The following is a 15563-nucleotide window of genomic DNA, read 5'->3' on the forward strand; positions in this document are numbered from 1 at the left end:
CTTACTTAAGATTCTTAAGATTCTTTCTCTCCCTTTCTCCATGTCTTTTTTATAAAGTTTTATAAAAGTTTATTTATTTATTTTTGAGAGCGAGCACGAGCGAACATGAGTGGGGGAGCAGCAGAAAGAGAGAAAGAAAGAGAGAGAGAGAGAGAGAGAGAGAGAGAGAGAGAGAGAATCCTAAGCAGGCTCTGCACTGTCAGCGGAGAACACAACATAGGGCTTGAACCCACGAACCATGAGATCACAACCTGAGCTGAAATCAAGAGTCAGACACTTAACTGACTGAGCCACCCAGGCTTCCCCAAAATTTTAAGTAATCTCTACACCCAATGTGGGGGTCGAACTCATGATCCTGAGACGAATAGTTGCCACTCTTCTGACTAAGGCAGCCAGGTGCCCCTTTCAGTGAGATTTCTCTCCAGTATCTGCCACTAATACCTTACCTTCACTAGGGTTTTTCATTGCTTCAGTCCCTACTATACTTCCTTGCTTCTGCCTTCCTGTTAAGAATCTTCTATCAGGGGCCCTAGATGGCTTAGTCAGTTAAGTGTCCGGCTCTTGGCTTTGGCTCAGATCATATCTCGTGGTTTGTGAATTTGAGGCCCCTGGCACGTGCCGCACTGACAGCACAAAGCCTGCTTGGGATTCTCACTCTCTGCCCCTCCCCCACTTGTGCGCGCGCTCTCTCTCTCTCTCTCTCTCTAAAATAAACTTAAAAAAATCTATTAGAAATGATCCTTTCTCAATCTCTTCCTTTTATGACTCTCATCTCCCCACTACCTTTGAAGCCTGCTAAACGTCCTATCATTTTGCTTATTATCTTCATAATGCTCCCCACCAGCCACAGCATAGAAGTGGAACACAGAAAATAACCAAATAAAAAATGTTTTTGAAATTATTATTTAAAAAAAAATTTTTTTTGATGTTTATTTATTTTTGAGAGAGAGGGCTAGTGAGCAGGGGAAGGGCAGAGAGAGAGGAGAGGGAGAATCCCAAGCAGGCTCTGTGTTGTCAGCATGGAGTCTGATGTGGGGATCGATCTCACAAACTCTGACATCGTGACCTAGGCTGAAAGCAAGAGCCAGATGCTCAACTGACTGTGCCACTCAGGCACCCCAGAATTATTTTTTTATTTATTTTTGAGAGAGACAGGTGTGAGCAGGGGAGGGGCAGCAAGAGAGGGAGACACAGGATCTGAAACAGGCTCCAGGCTCCGAGCTGCTGGTACAGAGCCTGACGCAGGGCTCGAACTCACTAACCATGAGATCATGACCTGAGCCAAAGCTGGATGCGTAACCAACTGAGCCACCTAGGTGGCCCCCCAATAAAATACGTTAAGGATATTGCCACAAGCACTGTGAAACTGCCAACACAATTACTCTCTTCTAGAATTATTTGTGTATTTATTTATTTTTATGAAGTTTATTTGAAAGAGAGAGAGACAAGGTGAGCAGGGGTAAGGCAGAGAGAGAGAGAGAGAGAGAGAGAGAGAGAGAGAAAGAGAGAGAATGAATCCCAAGCAGGCTCTGAGCTGCCAGCGCAGAGCCCACTGTGGGGCTTGAACTCTGAAACCGTGAGGTCATGACCTGAGCCGAAATCAAGAGTTGGACGCTTAACCGACTAAGCCACCCAGGTACCCCTAGAATAAATTACTGAAACCAAAACCATCATCAGGAAGCCTAATGTCATAATGTACTAGTAGGACAGAGAAATAGCTTAGTTAACAAAATTCAAAATTTAAATGTTGACTAAAACTAGGCGAATCATTATCAAACATTTCACTTCTACTATATTCACCAATATTACCTGCTTTAGTCTTTGCTTGATTTTGCAAGGTAGCTTGATACTGAGCATATGCAGCTAGTTTAGCAACTAAAGGTTGTTTCTGAAGAACTTTTGCTTTCTTTGTTGGAGGCTTACCCTAAAACAAGAAGAGTTAAGTAAATAGGATTCTTTTTCATTCATCCCCCTCCACCGAAAAAATTAACTTGATCGCATACTACTCATTCTGCTTAAGTAAACATCAAGGGTTTAGAAAATTATTAAAGCAGAGGAAACATACAAGGAATTTTAACATGAGAACTGTTTTTTGGAGTTCTGCTACAATGTAGACATCTATTATGGGTAGCAGAGCTGGCACAGACTAAAACAGCAATATGCAAATTAATATGTTAATAAAAAATTATATCCCATAAGATGTTAAAATATAGGCTGTGGTGGATACTTGATTCCTTCTTATACTAGATAAAACCAGTGGTTATTCACTCATGCAGGTTGCCAAGCATTGCTATTTTTATGGTAAGAGAAGATAATTTAATGTTTAAAGAGCAAGTGACTGAGGTTTATACCTTTAGTGCTAACGCAAAAGATCAATGACAAAATGATCATGGGCCAAATTCACAGTGTGACAAACTGCCATCCATTTGGGTACAGACCACTGCTCAGGATCTTAGGTACTGTCTATCTGAAATATAGAAATACATCTAAGTGATGTATTTCCTTAATTTGGGGAATTTTTATAAATCCTTTCAGTGTTATGTAAGGATCACAATCAATTACAGGAGAATAAGAAAAATGTGATCACTCAAATAAAATATATTACAAAAATCAGTTAAATGCCTTAAAAACACTGTTTATATGCTACAATAGTTAACAACTTAGTCAAATGGTCGAATCTCCATTTTGTATTGTAGGCATTGATGTACATTTAAAGAAAGATGATTTTCTTTTTATACCATGAACGTTTTCAAAAAGGTTAGTTGGATTAACCAAACAGAATCGTTCAAGGTATCAAATAGGCTGCAATCAAAAGTACAAAGCAGATATGATGGAGAAGTAGAACCACAGGGTATATCATTTCCCCCCAAATGCTGCATTGACTCTACCTTGATGTTAACTCAAAAGGAAACCAGGGGGGAAAAATGGCTTCAATTTCTGTATATAACAAGGCGTTTATTATATTTATACTTATTTAGAAAAAGAGTGTTTTTAATTCACTTAAACAGTTTCATCGTTTACTTTGGATAGTATGCCTTGTCTATTATAATAGCTGTTCAATTTTACAGGCTGAACAAACTTTGGGGATCACATATTTCTGAAAAAATGTGGGGTATAAAATGGTAACTGGCCAACTGGGTAGAAGTGGAGTGCAGTGAATCACAATCCAATGACAGATAAACAGTGAAAGCCATAGAAATAACAGATATAAAGAATAAGAAGGTTTCTGTACCGTTACCTGAAGTCTGGCCAAAATGCTTGCCTTCTTGGAGTTTGACGAATAGCTTCTTGAACATGAAACACTACAGAAACGCTTTGTTTTGGAGTAAAAAGCATCTCGCACACCAACCATCCCACACATTTCGCAGGTAGCTAATTAAGAGAACAAAAACAATGGTGTTATTATGATCATATAATAAAACCAATTTTTATCTAACAGTTTAATAATTACTTAAGTGTTAATTTAAATATTTGCCTTCTAACAGAAAATTTCTTCTGTTATACAAACGACAGAAAAGCCCACACAAAAGTTAGAGAAAATACTGGTATGATGCCATGGCCACGGCTCCAGAGGGTCTGACCGCAGCTCAAGGTTTAACAGAGGGTCTAAGCCCACAAACAAAATAAATCAGATTCAACTTACATTTCCTTAGTGCTCACTGTGTGCCAGGCATTTTCCTATACATCAAGAGCTCCAGCCTTTGAAAGGATTATAAACAAAAGAGGAAAAGAAGTGCAATGCAGCTAAGGAGTAACACAAAGGGCAAGCTAAAAAGAGCCAAGTCTTGGAAAAATGTTAAGGGTCATACAAAGATTCTTTCAAGTTATGTTCAGAGGACAAGGAGGAAAGGAGAGGGTCAAAGCCTGAGGTAGGTGCTTGATTACACACTGACAACAGAGGAAAACAAAACCCTATTTATGTGCCTCTTTTGTAAATTAGCATAATAGACAATGATCTGAAAGGCAGAATTAGAAGAAGGGTCACAAGAACTGAAGTTCAGAATAGGTAAACAGATATATACGTGGGACTGGGACTGCTAGGTCATGACAGTTCTATTTTTAATTTTTTGGGGAACTGCCATATGGTGTTCCATAACAGATATACCAATTTACATTCCCACCAGCAGTATATAAGAGTTCCCTTTTTTCCACATCCTTACCAACATTATCTCTTATCTTTTTTTTTTTTAATTTTTTTTTTTAACGTTTATTTATTTTTGAGACAGAGAGAGACAGAGCATGAACAGGGGAGGGGCAGAGAGAGAGGGAGACACAGAATCTGAAACAGGCTCCAGGCTCTGAGCTGTCAGCACAGAGCCCGACGCGGGGCTCGAACTCATGGACCGTGAGATCATGACCTGAGCCGAAGTCGGACGCTTAACCGACCGAGCCACCCAGGTGCCCCTCTCTTATCTTTTTGATAATAGCAATCACAATAGGTGTAAGGTGGTATCTCATTGTGGTTTTGATGGGTATTTCCCTGATGATCAGTGTTGTGGAACACCTTTTCATGTACCTGTAGGCCAATTGTATGTCTTCTTAGGAAAAATGTCTACTCAGGTCTTTTTCACTTAGATTATTTGTTTTTTTGCTACTGAGTTGTAGGAGTTCTTTATCAGACATGGTTTGCAAATACTTTTTCCCATTCTGTAGGTTGGCTTTTCAATTTATTGTTTCCATTGCCGCGCAGACCTCTTTAGTTTGACGTAGGCCCATTTGTTTTTGTTCTCTTATCCAAGGAATCACTACAAGACCAGTGTCAAAAAGCTTTCTCCTATGTTTTCTTCTAGTTTTATATTTCTAGGTTTTACACTGAAGTCTAATCCATTTTTTAAATTCTTTTTGTTCTTTTTAAAGTTTATTTATTTTGAGAGAGAGGGGAGAGAGAATCCCAAGTAGGCTCTGCACTGTCAGCGCAGAGCCCAATGTGGGGCTCAAACCCACAAACCAGGAGATCATGACCTGAGCTGAAACCAAGAGTTGGCCCTTAACCAACTGAGCCAACCAGGTGCCCCTAAGTCTAATCCATTTTAAGTTAATTTTTGTTGAGTGGTGTAAGACAAGGATCCATTTTCATTCTTTTGCATGTGCATATCCAGTTTTGCCAACACCCTTTATTAAAGAGACTGTCCTTGCCCTATTCTGCATTCTTGGTGCCCTTGTCAAAAATTAGTTGACTGTAAATCAGTATCTTGAACAGATATCTGAATTCCCATGTTCACTGCAGCATTAGTCACAAGAGCCAAGAAAATGCAAACACTTAAATGTCCTTTGATAGCTGAATGGATGCATGAAGTGTGATATATATATACATATATGAAGTATTATTCATTGTAGTGGAATATTATGCATCCACAAAAAAGAAGGAAATCCTGGCACTGTGACAACACGGTTGAACCTGGAGGGCAGGGCATATGCTAAGTGAAATACTGTATGGGATCATTTTCATGTGGAATCCTTAAAAAAAAAAAAAAAAAAAAAAAAGCCGATTTCATAGAAACAGAAAATAGAATGGTGATTGCCAGGGATTGGGGGGAGGGGGACAGGTAGGTCAAAGGGTACGACATTTTAGTTATAAGAAGAGTAAATTATGAGACTCTAACATACAGCATGGTAACTACAGTTAATAATACTGTACTGCATACTGGGAAGTTGCTGAGAGTAGATACTGTGTTCTTCCCCACCACCCCAACACAAAGAGTTAACTATGTGAAACCATGGGTATTATTTATCTCAATCTTGGTAATCATCCCACAATGTATATCAAATCATCACACTGTACATGTTAAACATATGCAACTCTCTTTGTCAATTATTCCTGAGAAGAGTTAGGAAAAAACAAAAAACAAAAAATAAAACACCAGAAAGTAACAGAGCAAAAAACTGCCGGAGTGGGCTCAAATCTCCACCCAAACAGTTAAACTTAGAAGGGCTTATAGTTTTAACCAGTACTTATAAATCTATTGAGAAATCATGAAAGAAAGGTACCACAGGATTAGAGATGAAGAAAGGGTGTTTAAGGAGAGAAAAAACTGAATGGTTTTCTGTCGAAAAAGTTACAGGGGTGCCTGGGTGGCTCAGTCGGTTGAGCATCCAATTCTTGATTTCGGCTCAGGTCACGACTTCAGGGTTCATGAGATGGAGCCCCTGCGTTGAGTTCTGTGTGGATAGCACGGAGGCTACTTGAGTTTCTCTCTCTCTCTCTCTCTCTCTCTCTCTCTCTCTCTCTCTCTCTCTGCCCCAACCCTGCTGGCACACACGTCCTCTCTCTCTCAAAATAAATAAGCATTTAAAAAAAAAAGGAGGGGCTCCTGGGTGGCTCAGTCTGTTGAGCGTCCGACTTCGGCTCAGGTCAAGATCTCGCGGTCTGTGAGTTTGAGCCCCGCGTCGGGCTCTGTGCTGACAGCTCAGAGCCTGGAGCCTGTTTCAGATTCTGTGTTTCCCTCTCTCTCTCTGCCCCTCCCCCGCTATTGCTCTGTCTCTCTCTGTCAAAAATAAGTAAGCATTAAAAAAAAAGTTTAAAAAAAAGGAGAAAGAGTTATAGAACAGATTAAAAAGGTCTGTGACCATCTAGCTAAAGAAGCTGTGACCCAAAGGGGATAGTGTATCTTTGGCTCCACCAGGGCAGGGACTATTCTATATTGTTTTATCTCTGTATCTCTAGTATTTAAAACAGAGCCTGGCACATATAAAGCTTCAATAAACCTTATTTCCTTTTGTTATAATATTACTGGACTGGTATAACTAAACCATGGCAAGAGTAAACAATCGACCCTTGAACAACAGGGGTTTTGAACTGCATGGGTCCATCTATATGTGGGTTTTTTCCAATAAATAAGATACAGTGTTGTCAATGTGTTTTCCCTCTTACGATTTTCCTAAAAATATTTTTTCTTTACCTTACTCTATTGTAAGAATAGATTAAATAATACAAAAAACAAACAAAATATCATGTGTTAATCGACTATTAGTGTTACCAACAGTGGGCTATTAGTAATTAAGTTTTTGTTTATTTATTTTGAGAGAGAGAGAGAGAGAGAGAGAGAGAGAGAGAGAGAACCCCAAGGAGGTTCCACGCTCTGTGCTAACTCAAATGCCATGCTAGATCTCATGACTGTGAGATCATGACCTGAGCAGAAATCAAGGGTCAGGCACCTTTCTAAAAAATATTTTTTATTTATTTATTTTGAGATAGAGAGCACAAGCAAGGGAGGGGCAGAGAGAGAGGGAGAGAGAGAATCAGCACAGAGCCTGATACAGGGCATGAACTTAGAAACCATAACTTGAGCTGAAATCAAGAGTTGGATGCTTAAAGGGCTGAGCCACCCAGGTGCCCCTAGTAATTAAGTTTTTGGGGAGTCAGAAGTTACACATAGATTTTCAACTGCATGGGAGATTGGCATTTCTAACCTATGTTGTTTGAGGGTCAACCATATATTAATAGGAGTTAATATGGGTTTTAAAAAAAAATTTTTTTTTTTAGGAGTTAAAACATTTGATAAAATCTCTCATGCAGCTTTGTCAATAAAGATTGAGAAATTTAAGGTCCTGATAAGTGAGTAGAAACTTTTTTTTGTTTTTTTAATGTTTATTTATTTATTTATTTAGAGAGAGAGAGCAGGGGAGGGACAGAGAAAGAGGGAGACAGAGAATCCCAAGCAGGCCCAGTAGTGTCAGCACAGAGCCCAACGTGGGGCTCAAACCCATGAACCGTGAGATCATCACCTGTGCTGAACCCAAGACTCGGACTCTTAATCAGCTGAGCCACCCTGGGGTCCCAAGGAATTTTGTTTCTTTTAAAGTTTATTTATTTATTTACTTTTCAGTAATCTCTACATGCAACTTGGGGCTTGAACTCACGACCCTGAGATCAAGAGGTGCACGCTCTTCCAAGTGAGTCAGCCAGGTGCCCCAATAATGGGAAGTATTTTGACACAGCCTACAAGATTCTGTACCAGGCCCTGTGCTGTTCAACTTTTTAAGACTAGAATACCTCCAGGGCATTATTATCAAATCTGCAAATGACATAAAACTAGAAGATTATGTAACACAACCTTCAATGTTAAATGATAGAATTAGAAGTAAACAATTTCTAAGAAGATCAAAATTCAGTAAGAAAAAGGTTACATGGGATAATTTAAAGTTTTAAAAAATCCACTGCAGCTGGAAAGGGGCTGGAACTTAGCAGGTCTCAAAAGGAAAGCCCCCAGAAGATTCTTGTCTCCAGATCCAGAGCCTGTCCTGTTGCGGACTGAGGAGGTGCCTAATTCTCACCAGATACCTGCCACACTCAGGGACAGGCTCCCAGGACAGCACAGTGTGTAGCTCAACCAGTGTCCACAGGGGAAACCTCTGCAGCCACACCTGCTGTCCATCATCCTGGTGGACGGCCCCGGGGACGTCCACACCAGTTTTCTGCCCTCAGACTGCATCAGCCAGGCCTCTTAACCTGGCTTTGGGCTGATGAGGTTCTAGGACAGTTATTCCAGCACGGATCACCTCCACTCCACTTCCTTTCATCAAGAGAGCCATTAAGAGAAACGTACAGCTGATTTCATCTATTAGGTCCACCTATAGGCCCAACTTGGGAGTAAGCTTGAAATCGCTCCTGGGCCCTCTTCAGGGCCCAAATCATTTTTCAATTTTTACAATCAGAATGTTATCATGGCAGACTCACTCCTGAATCTAAGTGGTATCAAACAAGGCTGGATCCTGTTCTCATTCAGTATTCCCAGGCATCCATGGTGTAACTGCAGCCCCAGCTGGAGTTTTTGGGGATACTTTCTCTTATCCTTGTCCTCCGGCCACCCTGCCTAGCAGGTACCCACATCCCAACTGTACAGACGGAAAAACAGGCTCAGTGAGTTAGAGGTCTGCCCAAAGCCAAAAACTTAACTCCAAATCTTCCTGATCCACCTTCTTTCCCCTCTTCCCTAGTCTCTGCTCAGTCCTTGGAAATGACCTTGTCTGGCTCCCAAGTGAAGTGGGAGCACGTCCTTCCACTTTGGCCAATAGGAAGCCTCTCTGCTGATGGCAAGTACCAGATGCTGAAAGAGGCCCTCGGTGAACACTGACTGATTTAAAAATAAGCTTCAGACACTGCATGCCCAAAGACGGTTGTACCACCAGATCTTTCATCTCTCTGCAATGTTTCGTTTGGACAATCACTTACGTGCCTGCCACATCTGAATGGTTCAGCATGATTCCTTCAAAGTCCTACTTCCCAATCTTTGCTAGTATAGTTCCCTTCTTCCACAGGGTTCTCCCACTGCTTCCACCTTGTCCTTCAAAGCCAGCTCAGATCTGCCTGCCCTGTGAAGCCCTCCCAGATTAGAATTCATCGCCTGCCCTTCATGTTCCCATAGCCCTTGCTCGTGCCTCTCCTAAGGTATTATTCAAATCAACCTCATATCGTTTATTAAAAAATAAAAAGTCGGAGCATCTGGCTGGCTCAGTCGGTGCAGCACGTGACTCTTGATCTTGGGGTTGTGAGTCTGAGTCCCATGTTGGGTGTAGAAATTACTCACGAATAAAATATCTTTTAAAAAGTCAACTGCTAACAGACAAGAGTGGTTTAACTGGTTTAGTGGTGAATCTGTAGTAAAGACTAAAAGGTTTCAGTTATACATGAAATCAGTATTACTTTCAAAAAAGTTAAAGCAACTCTGTGGCCTACCTGCTGCCCTAATTACACAGGTGACCAGCTGCCCTTATTACACAGGTGACTAGCCATTTGCCTGAGGTGCTTCCCAGGATATGGGATTTTCAATCCTAAAAACAGGACAGTCTTGGGCAAGTCATGTAAGCTGTCACTCCAGCACCATGAAATCTGAAGCATGCCCAGAGGAAAGTGAGCAGGCTATTGATGAATTAAAATCATTGTCACACTATGACAGATCGCTGAAGCAATTAGGGTCACTTGGGACTGTTCTGGTGTGAACAGTTATCATCATAACAAGGATTAGAATTCTTCTCTGTACCTTTAAGAGGCAAAATTAAGACCCAAAGACAAAATTGAGAACAAGGATAATTTTGGTTCAATATGAAGAATAATCTGGTAATTAGAGATACCCTATCATCGGAAGTGTTAAAATAGAAAGCTTCATAATCTTATAAGGAATTTTTGTAGAGGAGAGAAACTCATTCTGCAAGTGTATCAGCTCTATAAGCCTGTGATCTTACACACTTTCAGTTACACTGGGATTTATTACCTAATTACTGAATTTACGTCCACATTGTGTTTCTCAATAGCCTTTTGTTTTTATTTTGCTCTATTTGCTTTCTGCCAGAACACGGCAGGTAGGCAAGATGGATCAAATGGAAATCTAGTGATCTCATCTACAACTGTAAGTTTCAGACCGCGTTTCTTTTTCCCTTGAAAAATTCCAAGGAAGGGAAATGAAAGAAGAAATGAAATCAGAACATATCCTCCAATAAGAAGCTGCATAACAGTGAAAGGCGGAATACTCACCCATGCCAGATTTGCCATCCGGGTATGTGTAGACTTGTCCATTGTTTTTGATAATTGGGAGGTTAGAAGGTAAAGGAGCAACTTCTTCTTCACTCTCCTCGGAGCTGGAGCTGCTACTTGTGTCCTCACTGCAGCTATCATAACCGTCAAACATCCCGAAAGAGTCTCTTCTTTTCCTTTCAGGGCGTGAAGAATGTTCAGTCTTAAAAGTAGAAAAAATCAATAATACATGACACAGCACAGATACACAACCACCACCCCAAAGAATTTAGTTCAAATTGTGATGATATTTGGAAAACGAAGATCTAGCCCTGACAAATGATAATTTTATTTTGTAACAAAATGTTTGTTTCAAAATGGAGCCTTTCCTTTCTACAGGGTGCAAATTTATTAGCCACCATGTTAGCTAATAAGAATACCAATGACAACAATAAACACGGAACACAATCAGAGGATCACCATGCAATTCAAATTCAAATAGTAATTGCTATAAACTAGGTAGGTCACTTCTCTATAGAAAGAATCAGAGGGGTGCCTGGGTGGCTCAGTTGGTTAAGTGTCTTGGGTCATGATCTCACAGTTCGTGGGATCGAGCCCTGCACGAGGCTCTGTGCTGACAGCTCAGAGCCTGGAGCTTGCTTCACCCTCTGTGTCTCCCTCTCTCTCTGCTCCTCCCCTGCTTGCTCGTGTGCGTTCTCATGCTCGCTCTCTCAAAAAAATGAATAAACATCAAAAAAAATTTTCAAAAATTAGATGATTTTTTTAAGTTGTTGTGAAATACACATAACAAACAGATGGTTTCTTAATTTACCTTTCATCTCTAAAAGTGTAGATTTTATTACAATTTAGAGCATCCAGGAAATATATAGATGCTTTTAAAAATCGCTGTGAAGAGTTCTGGAGTGATTAATTGGGAATTTTTAATTTTAGAGAATTTTTAGATATTAACTATTTCAAATATTAGAGAAGATAACAATTGTACATTTGCAGTCTTATCTCATTTTTTTCTTTAGCATAAACAATGGTTAAAAAAACTCCAAGTATCTCAAGCTAAACATTATTTCCTTTTCAAAAGAAAAGCTACAAAGACACTACATCATCTTCAGTGAATGATACATGTTTGCTCTTCCAAAAGATATGCTCTCTCTCAAGCTGCCTAAATCCCCAAAAAGTAACACTGTCAACTCAACCTGTCCTGAAATAAATTGCAAAACTTCAAGTTTAGGGAGAAGAAACTAAAAAGAAAATAGGAAATAATGAAGAGGAAAAAAATCTCCAGAAAAAAGAATCTATAAGGAAACAGGACCAATGCAGGGAGCAAAAGAAAACTTCAAAAAAAAAAAAAAATAGTAATAATAATATGCGATGGGGCAACTAGAGTAAAAATTATCAGCTGGCACCTTTCAATGTTTTGCTTCAGTTAGTATTTTTTGGTATCATTTTACACTTTATGCACAATGTCTCTTCTGGCTAGGGTAACTTCCTCCCATGACCAATACAAAGCCGAAATCTGTTGTGTAAAGTTTGACAAAATAAAACCATCCAAATGCATCTCTTAGTTTGAGAAGAGTAAGCTGTCTTTTTCAGAAGCGCAGTTACAAAACATTTGCACTAAAGTGGACAACTGATTTTTCACTTGAATCAAGTATAACTATGAAAGCAACAAAAGTAGTTCCTTAATCCACACAATGGAAATATTTTATCCCCAGATGAATACTATCTTTTAAGAAGTCCCCTCATGAGGCTCTATGCGTGTTCTAATGCTGTTGCCACAACCTCCAACTTCTTACAGTATTCTTCCGACCCAATTTTAAAAAGAAAACCCTACTGTTTCTGGCTACTTTGTAATTAATCCGTTTCCCTCAACAGTTTTCCCTAGCTTGACTACCCATCTTATTTAACAAATTTGGTTCTGAATAACTTGCAGGTATTTAAAAAAAAAAAAAAAAAGTCAAATGTGTTTTCAGGGTGCCTGAGTAGCTCACTTGGTTAAGCATTGGACTCTTGATTTCAGCTCAGGTCAAGATCTCATGGTTTGTGAATTCGAGCTGCAAACTGATGACAGCACAGAGCCTGCTTGGGATTCTCTCTCTCCCTTTCTCTGCCCTTCTCCCAATTGTGTGTGCTCTCTTTCTCAAAATAAATAAATAAACTTATAAAAAAAAAATCAAATGTATTTTCAAAGAATCAAAATCGGCTACCACTGGATTTCAAAAGAATAAAATTTTGAAGGTGATGCCAAAAGTCAAGTCTAGCAACATTCTGAACTGATAAGGTGATAAGGAATGGGAGAGTCCTTGTTTGAATGAAGTGTGGTGCCAAGAGCTCGGAATTCTGATAGCCCTAAGTCTGAGTCCTGGTTTTGCCATTTATTAGCTGTCAACACTGGGCAAATTATGAGTTTCTTCTCTTACTCATTCAACATTCAACAACTATCAAGCATCTGTGTGTCTCACAGTAGCAGAGGCTACAGATCGAGTGGTGTACAGAGCAGACAAGATGCATGCTTTTCACCAAGGTGACAGTTTACTGGCAGGAGGAACCCAAGTTAGACCATGTGAAGGCAGAGTCAAACTGAGACAGGAGTCGTCGACTCATGTTCAGTGGTGAGGAAAGGCATTGGTGAGTTAAGACCTCGAGGCCAAAAAGGGCAGCTGGGATGTTCTAGGCAAAGCAAACAACAAGACAAAGGCTTTCCAGTAGGAATATCCCTAGCCCATTGAAAGGCCAGTGTGGCTGGTGCCCAGAGTGACAGGTGTAAAAGATGAGGTTGGAGGAGGACACAGTGAGAGAACCCCAAGCAGGCTCTGCGCTGTCAGCACAGAACTAGTAGGACATGAGGGTCCTTGAAGGCCAGGGTAAAGAATTGATTTTTTTTTCCCCCAAGGGCAATGAAAAGACATTGTGAAATATTTATCACAGTGCCTGGAATACACACTTACAAACACTGGCTAGAATTCTAGTTCTAGTAGATTCATATAGCCTACTTCCATGCGAAGAAGATCTCTTGCAGTTTTCGTATAAGCTCATCCACTTTATAGCCACCTCAGTCAGCAGCTAATGCATATTTATTGACCCTCAAATATCAACACAGAATATCTTACTCTGACTCTACTTGTCAGCAAATATAACCCTGAAATTTCAGGGGGTCAATAATTACGAACATCTTTGTTTCAATATTATAGACTGTTAACATTAAAAAATAAAAGTATTATGGTCAAATAAGAAAATTTTCCTTATTTCAAGGCCTCTTTAAGCTTTTAATATGCTTGTGAACATTATGACAACTTAAGAGAGACATACAGTATTCAGTCTTCTCCAAAGCAACTCCAAGAACTAATGATCTAGAAAAATGCTAACCTTTTGCATAGTTCCAGCATGCACAGAAAATGATCATCTATACAATGCAAGAGAAGTTGGCCCCTGAATGCACCCAGCCTGAGGCCTCAGACGGTCCCAAATATTGCAGGGATGAATTATCTTGACAAATCTAGAACACACTAGTTGGAAAGCTATATTCTACTCAGGAGAAAATGTTCCCTCAGCATTTTTTTCTTAGATTAGGACAGAATACTAATGAACTAATTCAATGTATGAATTGTAATCCATTTATTCCATGTAAAACTTACCATTTACTGCAGGGAATGGAAATGCCTGCATCAGACCGAAACCCCTAAGAGGGCTACAACTTCAGTCAAAGGGCAGGTAGGAATCAAAAATTTGACTACATGCAGGCAAAATAAGACCTACATGTGGGTCTTTTCTGCCCATGCTCTGGGTGGAGAGGCTACTCTGAGATTGTATAATCATGGGCCTGCCCTTCTGAGTGACTCTGAGGATATACCTTAACTTGCCCTAAATGGTCAGAAAATACCCAGATCAAGACATTAAAGGGCCACTAGTGCCCCTTGACACTCAGCAGAAGCATACTGGATCACTTCAGGAAATAATCACCTACACTTCAGGCCTTTCAGCATTCCTACAGATTTGATCAAGTATGAGCACACAATCAATAGCAAACATACAATAAGCAATCCGTCACAAGTGTCAGTAGACACAGATTAGGAATCCCAAATTGTTAGGTACTGAAATTGCCAGGCACAGAGTATAAAAGAACCATTCAAGAAATGTTTAAGAAGAAACAAAAATATTATTGAAAAATGGAATAAAGAAATAAAAAGCAACCAGGCAGATCTGAAAAGACCCAAATGTAACTTCTGTAAATAAAAAATGTAAGTGCTATAATTAAAAAAAAAAAAAAAGACACCACCACTAAAACACCTCAATGGATGGGATGAATAGATCAGCCATGGCTAAAAAAGAACTGGGGAAATGATAAACATTAAGAAAATACCCAGAACACTGCAAAGAAAAACAGAAACATAGAAAATAAGAGGTTCAAATGGCATAAAACATAAAGATCTAATAAAATGTCTAATAGGAATTCTCAAAGGAGAGGATACGGAGATGCTGAATGAAAGACTGGCTAAGAACTCTGCAGAAACACTGAAAACACAAATTCAGACAGAACTACCACATATATTAAACACAAGAAAAAAACCACATTTAAATAGATCACAGTACCAGTGTAAAACACTAGGGAGAAGATTTAAAAAGGGACAAATAAAACCAAAAAAAAAAAAAGTGGAGGGGGGCGCCTCAGTGGCTCAGTCGGCTCAGTGTCCGACTTCGGCTCAGGTCATCATCTCATAGTTTGTGAGTTCGAGCCCTGCGTCAGGCTCTGTACTGACAGCTCAGAGCCTGGAGCCTGTTTCGGATTCTGCGTCTCCCTGTCTCTCTGCACCTTCCCCACTCACACTGTCTCTCTCTCTCTCAAAAATAAACATTAAAAAATTTTTTTAAAAAGGATTAATTGCCACAGTGAATCTCACTAGTCAAAAAGCTTAACCTCCAGCTCATTCAGTCCAATCAGCTGCTTAGTAACTAATCCTTAGATATGAATAGACAAGTGAGGATCACCTACCATTTGAGAAAGACCTCTAAAAATGTGAAAGGCCAAGGGGTGCCTGGGTGGCTCAGTCGGTTAAGCATCCGACTTCGGCTCAGGTCATGATCTCGCGGTCCGTGAGTT

General features: G+C 39.9%; 1 protein-coding gene across 15 annotated transcripts in view; it reads right to left on the bottom strand.

Moving 5' to 3' along the window:
* MBTD1 (mbt domain containing 1) overlaps positions 1-15563 on the bottom strand; it is a 71748-nt gene that overhangs the window by 32509 nt on the left and 23676 nt on the right. For 12 of the 15 annotated variants that reach the window (XR_007459145.1, XM_049636438.1, XM_049636435.1 and 9 more), the window contains 3 exons: positions 10472-10673; positions 3233-3372; positions 1810-1924 (listed from right to left, as the gene is read on the bottom strand). Coding sequence is in view for 14 of the 15 variants with exons in the window: in XM_049636426.1 (XP_049492383.1) it covers positions 1810-1924; positions 3233-3372; positions 10472-10673 (457 nt within the window). In the remaining variant the exon portion in view is untranslated. The remainder of the gene's footprint in view (positions 1-1809; positions 1925-3232; positions 3373-10471; positions 10674-15563) is intronic. The other 3 variants (XM_049636429.1, XM_049636430.1, XM_049636440.1) reach the window with 1 other exon arrangement.

This window comes from Panthera uncia, chromosome E1, assembly GCF_023721935.1.
Source record: "Panthera uncia isolate 11264 chromosome E1, Puncia_PCG_1.0, whole genome shotgun sequence".
Taxonomy (NCBI): domain Eukaryota; kingdom Metazoa; phylum Chordata; class Mammalia; order Carnivora; family Felidae; genus Panthera; species Panthera uncia.